The sequence below is a fragment of the Pteropus medius genome, unplaced genomic scaffold (genome assembly GCF_902729225.1).
Source record: "Pteropus medius unplaced genomic scaffold, Ma_sr-lr_union100, whole genome shotgun sequence".
Taxonomy (NCBI): Eukaryota; Metazoa; Chordata; class Mammalia; order Chiroptera; family Pteropodidae; genus Pteropus; species Pteropus medius.
In genome coordinates this window covers 34,234-51,468 of record NW_024350324.1, presented here as the reverse complement: position 1 = coordinate 51,468, position 17,235 = coordinate 34,234, and the positions used below count along the sequence as shown (strand labels likewise).

Sequence of the window (17,235 nt, the reverse complement as noted above, 5' to 3'; positions counted from 1 at the left end):
GAAGTACATCTTCTTGCCAATGGTGCCCTCGCGGATGATGTAGTCACCCGGCTGGAAGACCTCGAACTTGAGTTTGGTTAGCATGGCCGTGACAAAGTTGGGGTCGGCATTAGCAAACAGTGGCATCGAGGCCACCAGCTTCCGGCAGTTGAAGTTGACAATCTCCTGGAGGGGTGGGAGGCAGGGGTGACATCAGGGCACAGATCCAGCTCTTCCTCCTTCCCACGTTACCTTTGCGATGGCGTCACCTCTCGGCCCCTCCGTTTTTTTGGTCTGCGAAAGAGTTTCAATGCTTTATCCTGAAAGCCAGCATTTTACTTAATGGCCAAACCCTAGCGGTTCTGTCACCGAAGACAGGAGCAAGAAAAGATGGACACAGACTCCCTGTCATTTAACTCCCTCGGCAATGCTGGCCGGTGCGATCGGACGAGGAAAGGCAGCTGGAGACAAAAGAGCTGGACACGGTGACGTACAATGATCTGTTCGCCACCTGGAATCAGCACAAAATCACGGCAATAGCAGAACCCAGTCGTGACAGCAAGCGGCACAGAAACCACGGGAGCCAGGAACACTGAAACGAGTCACTGTGGCGACGTCGGGCCGACGGTCACCCTCGGCGGCAAAGCTGCTAGGGCACGGAAACGTTCCGTGCTCGACCTGGGTGGCGGTCCCACGGGGCTTTCATTTCCCGGAACAGCCATCGAGCACCCTCACGACGTGAGCGGTTTGCTGCAGTGTGCACGTCCACATAGGGGACAGGCTGGCGTAATGAGACGCCACCGGCTTTCGTCGACGCAAGGAAGAGCCTCTCGGGAGAGGAGGTGAGGGCTGAGAAGACCGTTTACACCAGCGTGAAGAGCTACGAGGAATGGTGGGGGCACGAAGGTCACAAGACACATCCAGACCCACGAGAAGAACCCTCGGAAACGCTCCCGAAAGACACAGCGCTCCTCAGCATCGCGACGGCGCCAGACGCGCAAACGTGGAGATCCCTTCCGATCTGCGCATTTCCCGCGATCCCGGTGGAAACCGCTCAGGTTGGCTTCCTCGTAACTGGAGCTGGTCAGGTTCGTTTAGGCCGAATGAGCAAACACAGCGGAAAGCCCGTGAGAAAGGGGGGCGGGGAGGCGCGACTCGCCCTCTGAGATACTAAACCGTGCTGTAAAGCCTCGCACAGAGCAGACGGGCCGGCTGAATGGAGCAAAATTCCAGAACACACACGGCACAATGGGACCTTAGGGTAGAGGTGGCCCCCGCCTCAAGGCACAGAGCTGGACATTTCAGCCCCACAGCAGCAGATGATCAGCAAACATCGCCCAAAATGGCAACACGTCCGTGCTCATGGAGAACCACACCGAACGGAGTGCATCCGACGCCCCGCCACGACGCCCCGGGGTGGCCGAATGGGCGTGCAGGCACGGGCCATCGACATGCTGCCCACCGGGCACCCTTCAAATCGGAAGGCACGCCGGCTAGAAGTGACGGGAAAAAGACGCTCCATGCAAACAGAAACAGAAAGTGGCAGTAGCGATAGTCAGGTCAGATACAATGGACTTTAAAACAAAACGTGTTAACAAAAGACAGGACATTACGTGACGTTAGAGAGGGTCAGTCTAAGACGAGGATACAGCAGTCGGAAATAGCTACGCACCCCACACGGGGCACTAAATCCATGCAGAGGCACCAACGGACGCAAAGGGACCGACCACGCTGACGTCATAACGTCGGGGATCTTACCACCGCACTCACGTCCACGGCCAGGTCACGCAGACCAAGTTAAGAAGGAGAGAAGGGCTTTCAATGTCACGTGAGATGAGCTCGACTTAATACACATTTATAGAACGTCTCGTCCCCAAACTGCAGCATACGTAATTTTCAAGTGCACACGGAACCTTCTCCAGGAGAGACGATATGCTAGACCACAAGACAAACTACCATTTTCAGAGGCCACCTCCGGCCGCTTCTGGAAAGAGCGGTAAACAGCACATTAATTAGCAGGCTGCAGAGGCAGCCTCTCCGTGCACAGAGGGCTACCTGCCCTCCGTGCACAGGAGACATGCTCGGTCTCAGGGCTTGCCCCGGGCCTGTGTGTACTGACATTAAGCTCCCGCAGTCAGAAGAGCGTGGCGCTGGGGACATAAACACACGCACGCACATCGGTGGACGGAACAGAGCCTGGAGACAAAACCTCGCCCTCGCGGTCCCACGACCTCGGACAGAGGAGGCGCGGACACACGGCAGAGCAGACAGGTCTGTGACGAGCGCTGCTGGCAGAACTGGACGGTCACCCGCACGACGACGGAACTGGCCACCTTCCCGCGCCACGTACAGAGTCAAGTGCAAGTGGATTAGACACGTGACGTAAGACCGAACCATAAAACCCCAGCGGTAAACAGGAGGTAAACGCTGACGTGGTCTCAGCGATACCGTATGGACGTGGCTCCTCGGCAAATGGCAACAATGGAATAAACAAACCAACGGGATTTCGTCAAACTAGAGTTCTCAGCCAGCGAAGGAAGCCATCAACGAAACGAAAAGACGGTCCACGGACTGGGAGAGGAGTCTGGCCAACGATACATCCGACCAGGGGTTGACAGCCCGAGTGTGGACGGAGCTCATACGACCCGACACACAAAAACAAACGGTCCAGTGAAAGGACGGGCAGGGGACCTGCACAGACACCTCTCCCAGGGGAACACACAGACGGTCGTTGGACATAGGAAAAGATGCTCGGCGTCACCAATCATCAGGGAAACGCAGATGAAAACCAGCGAGCTCTCACCTCACGCCTGTCACGGTGGCCCTCGTCAATAAACCAGCAAACGACAGGCGCTGGTGAGGACGCGGAGAAAAGGGGGCCTCGCGCCCTGTGCTGGTGGGAGTAGCCGCCACTACGGAAGACAGCGTGCAGGTGCCTCGGAAAATCGAAAACACACTACCGGATGGCCCAGCACGTCCACTCCGGGCATTCACCCGAAGAAAACCAAGACACTAATTCGAAAAGACAAATGCACCGCTCCGTTCACTGCGGCAAAACTAGTAATAACCAAGACACCGAAGCAGCGCAAGTGCCCATCAGTGGATGACTGGACAAAGAAGAAGTGGTACAGATGGACAGTGGAACGTCACTCGGCCGAAAGAAAGAGTGAACTGTTGCCATCTTCGACGACATGGATGGACCTGGAGGGGACTACGCTGACCGAGATAAGTCAGAGGACAAACACTAGATGATCTCACTTAGCTGTGGACTCTAAAAAACAAAACGAAATGGATAAACGAAACGGAAATAGACCCGAAGATGCAGAGAACAAGCTGCTGGCTGCTCCATGTATACAGTAAGCACACATAGAGCTCCTGCTGTATGCAGCGTGAAAAAAGGGCGGGGGGGGGGAAGAAAAAGGAAAAAAAAAAGAAAGAAAAAAAAAATTAGCAGTTAGACCAGTGGCCACTGGAAGGGAAATCTGTATGACAAAGAGTTCAAAGTCCTCCTGTATAAAGACTTTCTTTAAAAATACCGGAAGCTCTTTAGGAAAACAAGCAATAGTCATGGACAGTTCACAGAAAGAGAAACACAGATAAAACAGCCCTTGGACACAGGACAAGATGCTGGACCCCGCTCCAAATAAGAAGCGCACCTGGGCTGCCAAGAGGTGCGTCTCCCCTGTGCTCTCTCGCAGCACCCCCGGGCATGCAGCAGAGGGCAGGCCCTCGGAGGGAACCAGTGGGGCAGGATGCTGCCCTGGGCCCCCCTGCCGGGTACCGGGAGTCCCTCCCACAAACGCAAGAGCCAAATCGGCAAGACGCGCGCAGGCGCAGCACCTGCCCGCGGGCGGGGAAAAGGGGGCGGGGCGCGTGGAAGACAGGTGGGCCCCCGGAACCGGAAACGGAGGGTGCGGCAGGAGAGAACTGGATGGAGAGGCAAAATAGAAGTTAGAAAATTACTATATAGACGTGGTTTGAGCAGCTTGACCTTGGAACTGTGTAAACATTTAAATAATGATCAAACACAATTAAACATTTTAAGTGACGTTAACCAGCGCCTGTTCCCTAGGAGGCAATGCGTGGGAATGGTCCCCCCACCTCCGCGGGGACCCCTCCCCCAGCCCTCGTCAGCCTCTCCTCTTCATGCTCGCTGCCTTCCCTCAGGGCCTTTGCCCTGGCTGTGCCTTCCACCTGGGACAGCCACAGGCTCACAGACGCCTGGCTGGCTCCGACGTCACCTCCCCAGGCCTTCTCCCTCCAGACCTCCCCAAGGGCCGGGCTCACACGACGCTCAATAGCTGCTTGGCGAGTACCGAGTACCGAGGGCTGACTCATTTCCCAAAATGTGTTGAAGTCCCAACCCCTGGGGCCCCCGGAGTGGGCCCTTATGTTGAAATAGTCTTGGCAGGTGTCCTTAGTTAAGATGAGGTCACACTGGAGTAGGTGAGTCCTAAATCCAAGGACAAATGCCACTAAGAAGAGGGACACACGCACAGGGAGAGGCCATGGGAAGATGGAGGCAGAGGTCAGGGTGAGACATCTCCAAGCCCAGGGACACCGAAGACTGCCGGCCACACCAGGCCTGCTTCCGGCTGCCTCTCTTCCGCCCGCGGCCCTTGTCTGACACAGTCCCCAAACGGGGCCAGTGGGACCCGCCGGGCGCCAGGCGGCGTGCGCGCCCGCGCCCCGCGCGCCGCGCCCGCCCTCACCTCGCGCAGGGGCCCGTTCAGCTCGCCCAGGATGCTGTCCTCGTCGAACATCTTGCCCTGGTAGCGGTGCTCGTAGTAGTCGTGAATCTTCTGGCGGAAGTCGGCGGGCAGCTTGTGGAAGGACATGTACTGCTCCACCTGCTTATACTGTGGGGGGAGGGGCCCGTCAGTCGCGGGGCTGCGGGGTGACCCCGCGCACCGCACACCCAGACGCCCAGCACAGCTGACGTTCAGACCGCAACGCTCAGGCCCGGTGGATGCCTGCAGAGTTGGGGACCAGCCCACACTAACCTCAGCTAGTCCTGGCGTCCTGAACTGATCTGGCAACCCCGCCCCTGGGAACTAGATGGCCGGCTAGACCCCAGGATCAGGACACCCCCATGCTGGACCCGGGTCTCAGAGGCCCCCAACTCTGCCTGTGGCCCTGGCACCCCTCTCCCAGGACTTTTCTATAAACCACCTGCTCAGCCCCTCCTGAGCAGGGCAGGGAGGGTGGGCCCCCCCCCCCGGCAGGGGTGCCAGGTCCTGCCGTCCCCACGATGGCACCCCACGGGCGCCCCAGCCCTGCTTCCGCCCCAGCTCCGCCCGGCCACAGCTGCCCTGAGCTCAGCAGAACCCGTGACGGCAGGCGGGTGGCGGCACCAGCTCATGTTTGGGTGTGAGGCCTGTGGCTTCCGGACAGCCGGGACTCCTGGCATGGGGCCCAGCTGCCCCGGCCGACCGGACCGGCATCGGTGGGGGTATTTGTGGCACAATGTGAACAGGGGCAGCATGGGGCTGGGGGTCGGGCTCACCCTTGGCCTCAGGGAGGGAAACCGAGGCACAGAGTGGACATCAAGGCTACGCTCCAGAAGGGGCCGGCTGGTGTGGCCAGCGCCTGCTCTGCTTCAGCCCTTCCAGGTCCCCGGCCCTCAGATGAGCCCCGTGGGGGCTCCCCGCACCCTCGGCCAGGTCCATGTGGCTGAACATCCTTGCTCCCCTGAGGCCTCCCTCGTAGGCCTGGCTGACCCGCATGTCCTTGAGTGACCCCAGGCCTCTTGGACTCTGGTCAGTGCCTCCCCTGCTCCAGCCCCCTCCTGAGCTGGCCCAGAGACCCCACCTGTACCCTGTCTCCTAGAGAGGTCCCCCAGCACCCGTAACACCCAGGGAGCTTCCTGACACCCCATGAACTGGCCTTGCCCTGTTCGGATCCCCTGGCTCCTGTCCCCCTCTTTGGCCTGTCTATCTGAGAGCTGCTCCCTCTGCCTGAGGAGCTTCCTCTCGGAACCATGGCCACAGACCCCTCTAGGATCCCCACCCCCCACCCGAAGCTGGGGGAGATGGTGGGGTGGGCCCCCAGACCTTCTCCTGGTACTGCCGCCTCGAGGAGTCCAGCGACTGGATGAGGGCGGTGGCATGGCCGATGAACATGGCGTAGCAGGTGGCGCCCACGATCATGCTCAGCATGGTCAGCCAGATGTCCGCCATACTCTCGGGAGCCTGCCGCCCGTACCCGATGCACAGCATGTGGCTCATGGCCTTGAACAGTGCGAAGGAGTACAGCTCGCTCCACGAGTGGTTCTGCAAGGCCATGGGCGGTGGACAGGCGCTCTCAGGCCAGGAGCCCCAACCCCAAGGGACCCCCCGGCCTATCTTTCCACCCCCATCCCCGGGGTACTCGAAGTAGGGAGCTCCCTGTTTCCAGAGGCAACCAAGATAAACTGCTCACGTGTCACAGTGAGCCAGGGGCAAGTCGGAAGCTGCTTCCCTGCTTCACGCTTAGGAAAACCTGGGCTCAGAGGGGCCAGAGTCTGGCCCTGGGGCCTCAGGAGCCCCTACCCCTTTGCAGCCTCTGCTCAGAGTGTCTGTGAGGCCAAGAGGCTGTGCAGGTTCCAGGGACCCTGGGGACGGTGAGCTGGGGACACTAGAATCCGATCGGAGGGTGGAGGCATCAGGCTGAGCCAGGAGGACGCCCCCCCCCCTCACTGCCCCGCAGTCCTCAGTTAACCCGGCGGGGGAGGAGGGCAGTGGGGCCCGTTCAGGAAACAGGACAGCATGCCCGGGTGTCCGGCCAGACAATGAGCTGCCTCAGCCCAGCAGCTGTGCCAGGCGCCGGCGCGCGCCCGAGGGCGCCCCCTCTGCTCCCCTTCAGCCATCCTCGCCCCCGTTCCTGCCCGGCCGCGCAGCCTTGCGCCTCGCACGCGCCGAGCGCAGCCTTCTGGGGGCGGGAGAAAGGCTCCTTGTGCTGCCTGCCACCCTGCACCCGAGACTGTCCTTGTTCGGCAGTCGCTGTCCCAGCCAGGAAGTAACTGGTGACTGGGTGTCACTTCGTGGATTATTCTCTCTTACGGCCCCTGATACCAAGTCCCCATTTGTCTTTTAAATACATTATGTCCATAAGAAAGTGGACCCAATCAGGAAAAAAAAAAAAAAAAGCAACAAGGAGATGATAAAGTTGTCACGGTCTGATGGAATGACCAGGCTACTGCCTGTCCATGGTCCCAGAGGGGCTGTGACCTGGGACCTCCTGGGCTGGCGTTTTCCGTCCGTGGTGAAGCCAGGTGGAGGCGAGGGGCCGGGGGCGGTGGGCAGGGCCAGGCGGACGGGGAGGCGGGGGCAGTGGGCGGGGCCCTGGCGGGCGGGGCGGGGAAGTGGGCGGGGCCAGGGTGGGCGGGGGCGCTCACCACCATGCCGTTGATGGACACCCAGCAGTTGCGCGGGAAGTCCTGCAGCATGGGCACGAGGAACTGCAGGCAGCCGTCCCAGTGGCACAGCAGCAGCATCATGCTGATGAGGTTGCAGATGCGCATGACCGCGCTCGCCAGGTCGTAGGTCATGTGGAAGATCTGGGGTGGGCGGGCGAGTGACGGAGGAAGGAGACCCCTGCCTGCCGGACTCGCGCGCCCTCCCCGCTCCCAGGACCACCGCCCCGTCCTGCAGCCCTGTTCCCCTCCCACCTCCCCTTCGGAGCCTTGTCGCTGCTCTGGCAAATGGGGGCGACATCGCTGGGCACAGGCCGTCCAGAAGCTGGACCCGTCTTGGGGGGCAGGGGCGTGACTTCGCTTCCCCGAGCCCCAAGGGCCTTGGCGCGGATGTGTCCAAGGTCCGCACCGTGTTCCCGCGGCTCTGTCCCGTAGCCCGGGCCCCGCCACCATGCCTGGTTCCACTCCCTGTGGCCTACAGGCCCCTCACGGCAGGGCAGCCCTGGGGACTCCGCCCGAGGCCCCTCCGTGACCTCCCTCCTGCGCCTGTAACCCTGCCCGTCTTCTTCCTCGGCCCCGCCCCGGGGCCCTCACACCCGCCACGCGCGCTCACCTCCTCCCACTGGTGGATGTAGCGGATGAGGCGCGACAGGCGCAGCAGCCGCAGCAGGCTGAGGATCTTGGTGAAGCGCACGATGCGCAGGGCGCGCGCCGTCTTGTAGACCTCGGAGTCGATGCCTTTCTCCACGATGAGGAAGATGTAGTCCACGGGGATGGAGGACACGAAGTCCACCATGAACCACGTGCGCAGGTACTTCTTCTTGATCTTCTCGGGGTCCAGGATGATCTCCGTGTTGTCCTCGATGACAATGCCCGTGCGGAAGTTCAGCACCAGGTCCATCAGGAAGAACGTGTCCGAGACGACGTTGAACACGATCCACGGGGCCGTGGTCTCGTCCTTGAAGAAGGTGATGCCCACCGGGATGATGATGAGGTTTCCCACCATGAAGAGCAGCATGGTGAAGTCCCAGTAGAACCTGAGGGACGAGGGCTGTCAGCCTCGGGAGCCCTGCCCACTGCAACTTTGGTCCCCGGTCATGGCTGGTGTGGGCTCCGCCTCCAGGAAGTCCTCCCACACCTCAGACAGCACCCCACGGCCCGCTAGGCTCCCCCGGCTCCAGGCCCTCCCGCTGGCCCAGCTCTGACCTGTCACAGAGCCCGAGGTTGCTCAAAAATTGGTTAAATATTCCCTTGACCAAAAGGCCGAATGTGTCTGGCACAAGGTTGGCTTCCAAGGGACAAGGAGATGGGGGACAAGCAGAGAGGAGCAGGTGGCGGGGAGTGGGGGTGGGTGCAGGGGCGGGGGCATGCCTGCCCGCAGGCAGTGGGGCACTGGGGGCTGGACAGAGCAGCATGGGAGCTGGACAGGGCAGCTTGGCATCTGGGAGTAGGGGGCCCCAATGCCGCCCTGAGCAATGGAGCTTCCACGTGGGCACTGGCTGCATTTCCCTTTCAGGAAGCACCCTTGGGTACCATAGACCGGAGGCAGGCAGGGGTGCCAGTCCAGCAAGGAGAAAGATGCCAATGCCAATGCCTGCACATCCAGGAGCCCAGGGAGTGTCAGCCTCTAGGGTCTTCCGGGCACTGTCTGAGTGGACACGAATCCTGAGGCCCACCCCAAATCCCACCTGGGAAGCGCTCTCAGGAAAAGGCCTGTCCCTTTAAGGGATAGCTACTGATGGCCAGGCAGGGCGTTCTGAATAAAGCACCCGTGGGGACATACAGATGCAGCAAAGGCCACATGGGCAGGTGTGTGTCCAAACCACTCGGAGGGAGATCCGCTGGGTCCTCGAAAAGTTAAACCGAGTCGCCACGTGACCGAGCAATTCCGCTCCTAGGTGTGCACCTGGGGGGCCGAAACTGGGGACTCCGACGGGGACTTGTGCTCCTAGCTTCACGGCAGCAGATTCCCAACAGCGAGAGGTGGACACACCCCCGGCGTACCTCGGCAGGCGGTGGACGCTCACCACCTGGCCCGTCCACACGGGGAGCGTCACTCGGCCATGAAAGGGGGGAGGTGCTGACACTTGCCATCACCACGTGGACGGACCCTGGACACGCGATGCTCAGCGAGAGACGCCGGACACACGGGACCACGCGGTGTGAGATTCCCCCAATGTGACACGTCCAGAACAGGCGCGTCCACGGGGACAGGAAGTGGGTGAGTGGGTGTCAGGGGCTGGGGAGGGGGTGGGGATTTTCTGTTTTGGAAAATGGAAGGTTCTAGAAATGGATGGGGTGCTGGCTGTACAACTGTGATTGTTCTTAATCCCACTCAACGGTACACTTGTAACTGGTTAAATACCACATTTTATGTTTTGTACAGATGTCAGTGTTATTAAAAAAAATAACCCACTGAGGCCCGGGGGGCGCGGTGATGAGCGCTACCCCAGACTGGGGGTCCGAGCCCACACACGCTGTCTAGACCCAGGCAAAGGCGAGACTCAGATTCTCAACGGCCGACTATTGGCTCTCGCCTCTCCCGTTGTGGGCAGAGCCCCCTCCCCAGGTCATCTCAGGCCCTTTAGGTCTCTCGGGGTCCTCAACCTCCAGATGGGTGTGTGCGGGGCCCTCCCCATCATGGCCGGAGTCCCCACGTCCACTCAGGCAGTGTCTGGAGGAGCCTAGGGGCTGTGACTCCCTGGGCTGCTCCGGGTGGGTGGATGAAGAGACCGAGGCTCCCAGGGCCTGGAGGGACCAGGCCACATAAGTAAAGAGCTGGTGTCCCGGCTCTGGCTCGGCTGCGCGAGCCTCTGGTTCAGAGCCGCTGTCAACTGGCTCCTTCCCAGGCATCACAGCGAGAGACGAGCTATCAGCACCCGCCAGCCGGCCGTGCGCCACTCCAGGGGATTGATCCCCAGGAAACTGTCCAAGAGGAGGAGAGAGAGCAAAACCTGATTTGCACCATGTTCACAGCAGCTCGGTCTGCGAAAGCCAAAGGCTGGAAGGGACCCAATGCCTAACACCGTGGCGATGGCAGCCAGACCTGGCTGACACCCGTTTCTCCGGCCCGCTGGCAGATATGACCTCGGCCGAGTCCTGCCAATCCCTGAGAGCCTCAGTCTCTTCTTCTGCCCACCTGGGAGGAGCCCAGGGAGTGGCAGCCTTTGAGACCCCTGCCCACATGTGACGAAACTTCCTGAGTGGCCGTGGGTACCCTCTGGTCATGACCTGGGGGTGGGGGTTATGGGCAAACTCGGATGATTGCGAGACGTTCCAGAGCTGCTTTTGCCGGAACCTAGACAAAGTGTGGGGCTCAGAGCCCTGATCTGGGGCCATCTGCTCACCCCTGGGACCCCAGGGCCTCAGCACCCAGAGGGACTGAGGGGGCCCACCTGTCTGCTGGCCTGCTCCCCAACCCCAACCCCCAGGGCGTCCCCCTGTAGAGCTCCTAATCCCAGCCCTGCCCCTCCCTTCATTGTGGGGAGCTGCTGGGGAACAGCAAGCAGGACCGAGTAGCTGAGAAGGTAGGCAAGGGGAGAGGGGAGAGGCTAGAAGCCACAGAGGCCTAGAAACCATCTAAATGGCCACAGAGCATGAGGGCATCCGCGATACGTGACTCTTCAGAGACATGTTCTCCCTTTTATCTGGGGGTGAGGACATGACCAGTCTTCCTCATAGAGAGACAGCTCAGCCAGTGAGTGGGGACAAGGAACTGAGACCCAGGCCCGCTGTCCCCAGGGGCTGCTCTCTGTCTACGACCTGGCTGTCTCGAAACTCCCCCACTGAGCGTCGGCACGGTGAGCCCTCAGCTACCCAGAGCCTTCAATGACCGTCATTAGGCTCTGCATTTAAGATTTTTCCCTAACTAGTAACAGTGGTGCCCTCCACGGGGCCCTGGCTTCTGTGAAAACACCCAGGTCCCGGCAGCTTGGTCCAGGAGGGCAGCGGACGGATAGGCCAGTTCACACCTTGTTCACGGAAGGAGCCTCACGGGCCAGAGAGACACAGGGATAAGCCTGGGGTCTCCCTGTAGACAGAAGAGAGCCCGACCCTCTCCCAGGCACATGCACACGGGCCGGTGACCTCAGTGGGGCCCGGTGGCCGCCACTGCCACGCGCTCAGGCCTCCTCTAGCAGCTGCCTGGCCATGCTCTTGGCTCAGACAGAGCAACCGAGGCGTAGCACATGTTAAGGGCCCCGGCGGCCAGACTTCCCGGCCAGCGCCCGTCTGCGGCGCCGCTGCCACTGGCCGCCAGCCGGGGCCGTGGCGAGCTCCACCCTGCAGGATGTGACAGCCACGCACGAGGAATTACTATCGGCAAATCCGAGGGATTAGGGGCCCGGTCAGTGATTAAGGGCGAGCCCGGACGGGGATCAGGGGCCTGAGCCCTCGGATGTGGAGTTAACGGAGAGGCCAGTGTCAGGGATTACGAGAGGGAGACGCCTCTGGGGGAAGACGCGGGATTCCAGGTCCTGAGGCAGGGCAGACTGGGCTGCTGGTGTGCCAGGACGCATGGTCACCAGACAGACCTGGCCCTCCCACAGGGCCCCGGCCTGGGCGGGAGAGACGGACCTTCCACACAAACAGATAAAGCAAAGGGGCGCTTCAGCCAGGGTGGGCAGAGAGGGCTTCTCGGAAGAGGTGGCGCAGTGTGGGAGGCACTGCACCCTTGACCAGGGCAAGGGTTCTGAGGCCGCACTCAGGTTTCCCCTTTCCAGTGAGGCTGGCGGCCTGGGGCTGGACCAGAGAGAGCAAAGGAGGCAGAAGGAGGTGGGGGCCGGGGGTGGGGGGCGCTGCGCCCTGCGGGGGGCCCTGTGCGCGACAGCCAGGGCAGGTTTCCAGTGAGGGGTTAAAGACCGACACGTGTATCTTGAGATGTGCCTGCTGGCAGCTGGAAGGCCAGAAAGAGGGCAGAGGGCAGTGTCCAGGCAGGAGATGGGGTGACCTGTGCTGGCTGGATTTGGGGTGGGTTTGCCGATGGTGGGGGAGAGAGGCAGGATCTGGCCTGAGCAAGCGGGTGGCTGAGGAAAGGCCCCTGAAGCATCCTCCTGAACCGCCCCATGCCCTGGGGTGCTGAAGCAGGAGGCTTGGGGACATGAAGTTTTAAAACAGGGAATTCGGGGTTCAGAGGTTCAAAATCCTGGCAGGAAGCCTCCAGAGCGAGGAGGGAGGCCTCAGCCACCTCCAGCCCCCAACCCCCCACCTGGGGAATGGGTTTGTCTCCCGCCCCCCACTCCAAGTGCCTTCATGTTGGGTCTGGAGCCAGGGGGACCCGTGGCCCTGCCCCTTGGCACCCTCACTCTGGATGATGTCGGGTTTATTTCCACGAGCTAATGTAGGGATTTGCAGAGCCCCCATCCAGCTCTCCCGCTGATCCTCCAGGCCATCTGGGACCGGGGACGGGGCCTCTGGTCCCGTCAGGTTCTCCAAGCCAGCTCCCTCCAACACCCCAGTCCCCCGGGGACTGCAGAACAGGTGACACAGATACAGGTCAGTGTCCACGGGTTGCGGCTTTGTCTAAACTGCTCTGAGGGCCAGGGGAGAGGCCTCACTGCTCTCTGTCCTCGCGCACCAGGCCTCCAACGGCAGACAGTTTAGGAACGATGAGCTGAAATCGGCAGCAGCGAGAGAGACTCGAGTCAGAGGCACATACAGACTAGAACAAGAGGAACAGCGAAAGGAAGCCACTTGCCCAAACTCTTTCTAGGGAGATGGGGACTCCGCCCCCCAGGCCAGAGCTCCCCCAGACCTGCCTAGCACCCACACGTGTCCCTTGGTGAGTTCAGAGACGTCCTGGGCACCCACCGTGACGGGGACCTCGACTGACCCTCATGCTCGTGGCGGGGGGCTGAGGCAGTACTAAATGGAAAGGCCGCTTCCAAGTGACTGGGCGGTCGGCAGACACGACAACAGGCGGGAAGCAGCGAGGTGCATGTGCTGAGTGGGGGGCCAGGGGAGGCGCCGCGTGAGCCGGGAGTTGATAATCAGAAGCACCAGGGGGTGGGGGGGCGCAGTGCGCGAGGGACCAGCTCCTGTGAGGTTTGTCACTCGGCAGGAAGGAAGGAGAAAGGCGTGAGGTTCTAGGCCCAGTCACCCCACCCCCCGCCACCACTGCCTCACAACTGGGGAGACCGAGGCAGGGAGGCCCAGAGATGGCTCGAGGCCAGTCACCGGCTTGAAACGGTCAGCACCCTTTGCCAGGGCCCCTGCTCCCTGGGCGCCCCGCGGAGCCCACGCAGGACGAGGCACAGCCGGGGCGGCTCCAGTTCACCAGACAGTAACTGCCATGTTCTCAGCGCCAGGCCGGTGCCGGGCCAGTTTGCACGGGGCGGGTTCCACTGGTGAGCAAGGACGTCACAGCTCAAAGAAGTGGAGACGGGGCAGTGCTTGGCGGGGAACCTGGGGGCTGGCCGGGAGCCGCTTTCTTTTTAAACCAGGTGCAGCGTGCAGCGTGCAGATGCAGATGCAGATGGTGACAGGGAAGGTGTTTATACCACTGAGTTCGGGGACACGAGGAAGCAAGAGCAGAAAATGGGATCCAGAAAGGCTTCTCCCCACCACTGCACAAACACACACACACACATAAACAAAGGCCCCAGCGCGCACCCCCAGGCACCCCCAATATCTTGCACACTGCCCAGAATGCCTTTTCCTTCCGCGTCCTCTTGGCCTGGGCACGGCGTGGCCAGAGCCCAGGCTGCCTAGAGGTCAAGAGCATTGACGCGGGGCCCGGCCTACCCAGGTGCGAGTCCCGGATCCACCCGCATGACCTGTGTGGCCTTGGGCAAGAGACTTCACCTCTCTTTGCCCTCTCCTTCATGGGTAAGTGTGGGCAGCTGCAGCACCCACCTCCCAGCTGGCGTGAATCAACATTCGGAAGTTGCTCCCACAGCCCCTGGCCCAGCAGGGGCTCAGGAAGCGCTGCTCCGCTCCTGTGCTTGGGGTCTGTCTCATTCTTGAATCAGAAGGGTCTAGAAGGGGCACGGGTCCAAAAGCATGGGGTGGTAGAGGTCCTGCTGCACCCCAGCTTGGCAATACCCTAAGTTTTTCAATCTGACTGTGGTTCCCCAAGTCCCAACTCCAGGCCACCCTACCTTGTTTACCCCATTTTACATTTATCTGCCCAGCTCAGATCACATGGCCTGCCCAGGGTCCCACAGGTGGCTGGCTATGCTCAACGGGGCACAGGATGGGGAGCCCCACACCACCTCTTCTGCAGCCAAGAGGAAACCCAGGGCCACCCACCACTGGGGGCGGGGGTGTGCTACAGGCAGAGGTGCTGATTACTTTCTGCAACCGTCTTCCTTGCCTGCCATGTCCCCAATGTCCCTTCCCAGTTAGTTGTTACTAACTCCCCATTTCGCTGACCTCAACAGCCGAGACACTGACCTGAGCCCTCCCAGCCTGGACCAGCTACAGAGGAATGCTGAGTCCCCATGCAGGTGGGGACCATCCCGATGCGACCCATCTGGGCTGCCTCTGGGTTCCCTGCCTTCCACTGGCCTCAAAACCCCAGACACTGGTCAGGGCTGTGTTCATCTCCCAGGGGAAGGTTTGAGGGGTGAGGAGGTGGAACCCAGGACTTTCTTCCAGCCTCTGTCCCAGACTTGTGTGCCCCTGGGCCTCAGTTGCCCCCAGGTGTCAAGCGGAGACCCCGACGTGGGGGAGTTCCGGCCTGGGGAGGGGAGACCCGCAGCGTGGTGGTGAGAGCTGGCCAGCTCCGGGCAGTCCCGGGGCTGCTGTCCGTGGTGCTGAAGCCGCGCCCGCCTAGAGAGCCGGGCCGGGCGGCCTGGGCGCGTCCCACACGGCCCCCATTCACGTACACATAACCTCACACGCACACCATGCACACAGCTCACACCTACTGCCCACCGGTGCACACCCGGGCTCACGCACAACCCTAGTCTCTCCCCAACACATACCAGTGGCCCACCGCGTAGACACACCCCTAGGGACACGCCTCCCACCAGTACTCGGCCCAGGTCCCCAGGACCCCCGCCCCCCGCAGTCACATGCTGGTGATCACACACACGGTCTGCAGTGATACGCGCCGTCCACACAAGCAGGCCACACAGCGCACGCCCAGGAACAGGAACGGCAAACATACACAGCAGCGGTGACCCTGCGCCCGGCCTCCCGAGCCTTTCCACGCATCAATCAACCGGTTCAATCTGTATCGACATCTACACACCCACTGACACATGTGCACACCACCCAGCGGCTCAGCGAAGACACAACCCTGGGACCCCAGCGCGCTCAGCGCCCCCTCCTCGCACGATACCCGACCCGGGACCTGGACGCGCCTCTTTGCGGCGCGGGGCGCGGGTGGAGGTCGTGAGAGCGCGCGGTGTCCTCTTAACCCTTCCTCCGCCAGCCTCTCCTGGGCGCGTCCTTCGCGGGCGCCCTTCCTTCCTCCTCCCTTCCGCTCCGCCGCCTCCCCGGCGCCCACGTTCCCCTCTATTCGTCCTCTCCGTCCCTCCGCGCCCAGACCCCGGTCCCGCGGCCGGTAGTGTGCGCCCACCCGGTAGAGCGCGGGATGCCAGGGTCACGGCGGGAGTCTGCGCGCGCCTCCCAGCGCCCCTCCAAAGGCGGAGCTTCGCGCGCCCAGGTCATTCTGGGGCGGGCCCCGGACGCGCCCGAGGTCACCAAGGGGCCCCGAGGTCACGCGCGGGGGCGCCCTCCGCGCCCCCTCCGCGCCCCCTCCGCGCCGGCCGGCCCTTGCTGGCGGCGGTACCTGAAGTCGCTGTACGGGTGGATGATCCAGGCCCCCGCCGACTTGACGCGCTCCTGCTCGCGCTCCACGGCCTTCTGGCTGCCGAACATCCGCAGCGAGAACTTGTTGACGCCCGGCTGCAGGAGCGCGCCGAACTGGCGCTGCAGGAAGCTGGCCTGGCTGCCGCGCGGCTCCCCCGCCGGGCCCGCCTCCTCGCTGCCAGCCTCGTCCGCCGGCCCGGGCCCCGCGGCGGCCCCGCGGCACGAGAACGACACCTTGGGCCCCCGCGCCGGGCCCTCGGGCCCCGCGGGGCTGCACTGCGGCTCGCCGCGCCCGCACTCGCCATTGGGGCTGCCCTTGGCCGTGCTCGCCGCGCCCGGGGTGCCCGGGCGGCCGCACGAGCTGTCGCGGCTGCGGAGCCGGGCCCGCGGGCCGCTCTCGCCCGCTGCCTCCGGGGGCGCCGCTTCGGCCCGGGCCGGCTGCTGGAGGGGTGCGGGTCCGGGGCCCGGAGGGGGCGCAGGCGGCGGCGGCGGCGGCGGCCCCGGCGCGGGGGGCGCGCCCGGGCTCTCCCCGGGCCGCCCGCCGCCCCCGCGCGCGTCCATGGCGAGGCGGCGCCGGGCAGTGCGGAGCGCAGCGGCCGCCGCCGCCGGCCCGAGCCCGAGGGAGGGGGAGGCGGGGGCGGGGCGGGGCGGAGCCGCGGGGGTGGAGCCTCGTTCCCAGGGGTGGGGCGCGGAGCCCCGCCTTTGCACGCGCCCCCTCCGGGCGGGGCGCGTCTCGCCGCAGCCCGGCTCCGGGAAACTGAGGCCGCGAGGTCGGGGACAGCCCAAGGTCACACGGCCCGGGACCCGAGAGACCCGACCGGGACTCGTCCCAGAAGGGGAAACTGAGGCCCGCGAAGCTGAAGGACGCGTTCAAGGTCACCGAGCCCAGCCGCGGTACCAGGGCCTGTCTGTGCGCGACCTTGACGAGGGGCCTCCGGTTCGCCTCTGTCCGGAGCGCCCGGCAGGGCCGCTCCCGTGCTGGCCTCTTTCCTTTCTGTAGGTTTGAAAATCTCCATAATAAAAGGCTGAATTTAAAGACCACCGAGCCCAGGCTTGTCGACTCCAGAGCCCTGGACAAAGCCCCTTGGGACTGTGCTGTGTGGGGA

At 62.8% G+C, this 17,235-nt stretch overlaps 1 protein-coding gene across 1 annotated transcript in view; it reads right to left on the bottom strand.

The window, feature by feature from the left end:
• The window catches only part of HCN2 (hyperpolarization activated cyclic nucleotide gated potassium and sodium channel 2), a 19,715-nt gene extending 3,025 nt beyond the window's left edge, over positions 1-16,690 (bottom strand). The window contains exons 1-6 of the mRNA XM_039838991.1: positions 16,110-16,690; positions 7,986-8,409; positions 7,355-7,516; positions 6,033-6,251; positions 4,692-4,838; positions 1-165 (exon numbers count right to left, since the gene is read on the bottom strand). Coding sequence (XP_039694925.1) covers positions 1-165; positions 4,692-4,838; positions 6,033-6,251; positions 7,355-7,516; positions 7,986-8,409; positions 16,110-16,690 — 1,698 coding nt within the window. The remainder of the gene's footprint in view (positions 166-4,691; positions 4,839-6,032; positions 6,252-7,354; positions 7,517-7,985; positions 8,410-16,109) is intronic.
• Positions 16,691-17,235: the final 545 nt, after the last annotated feature.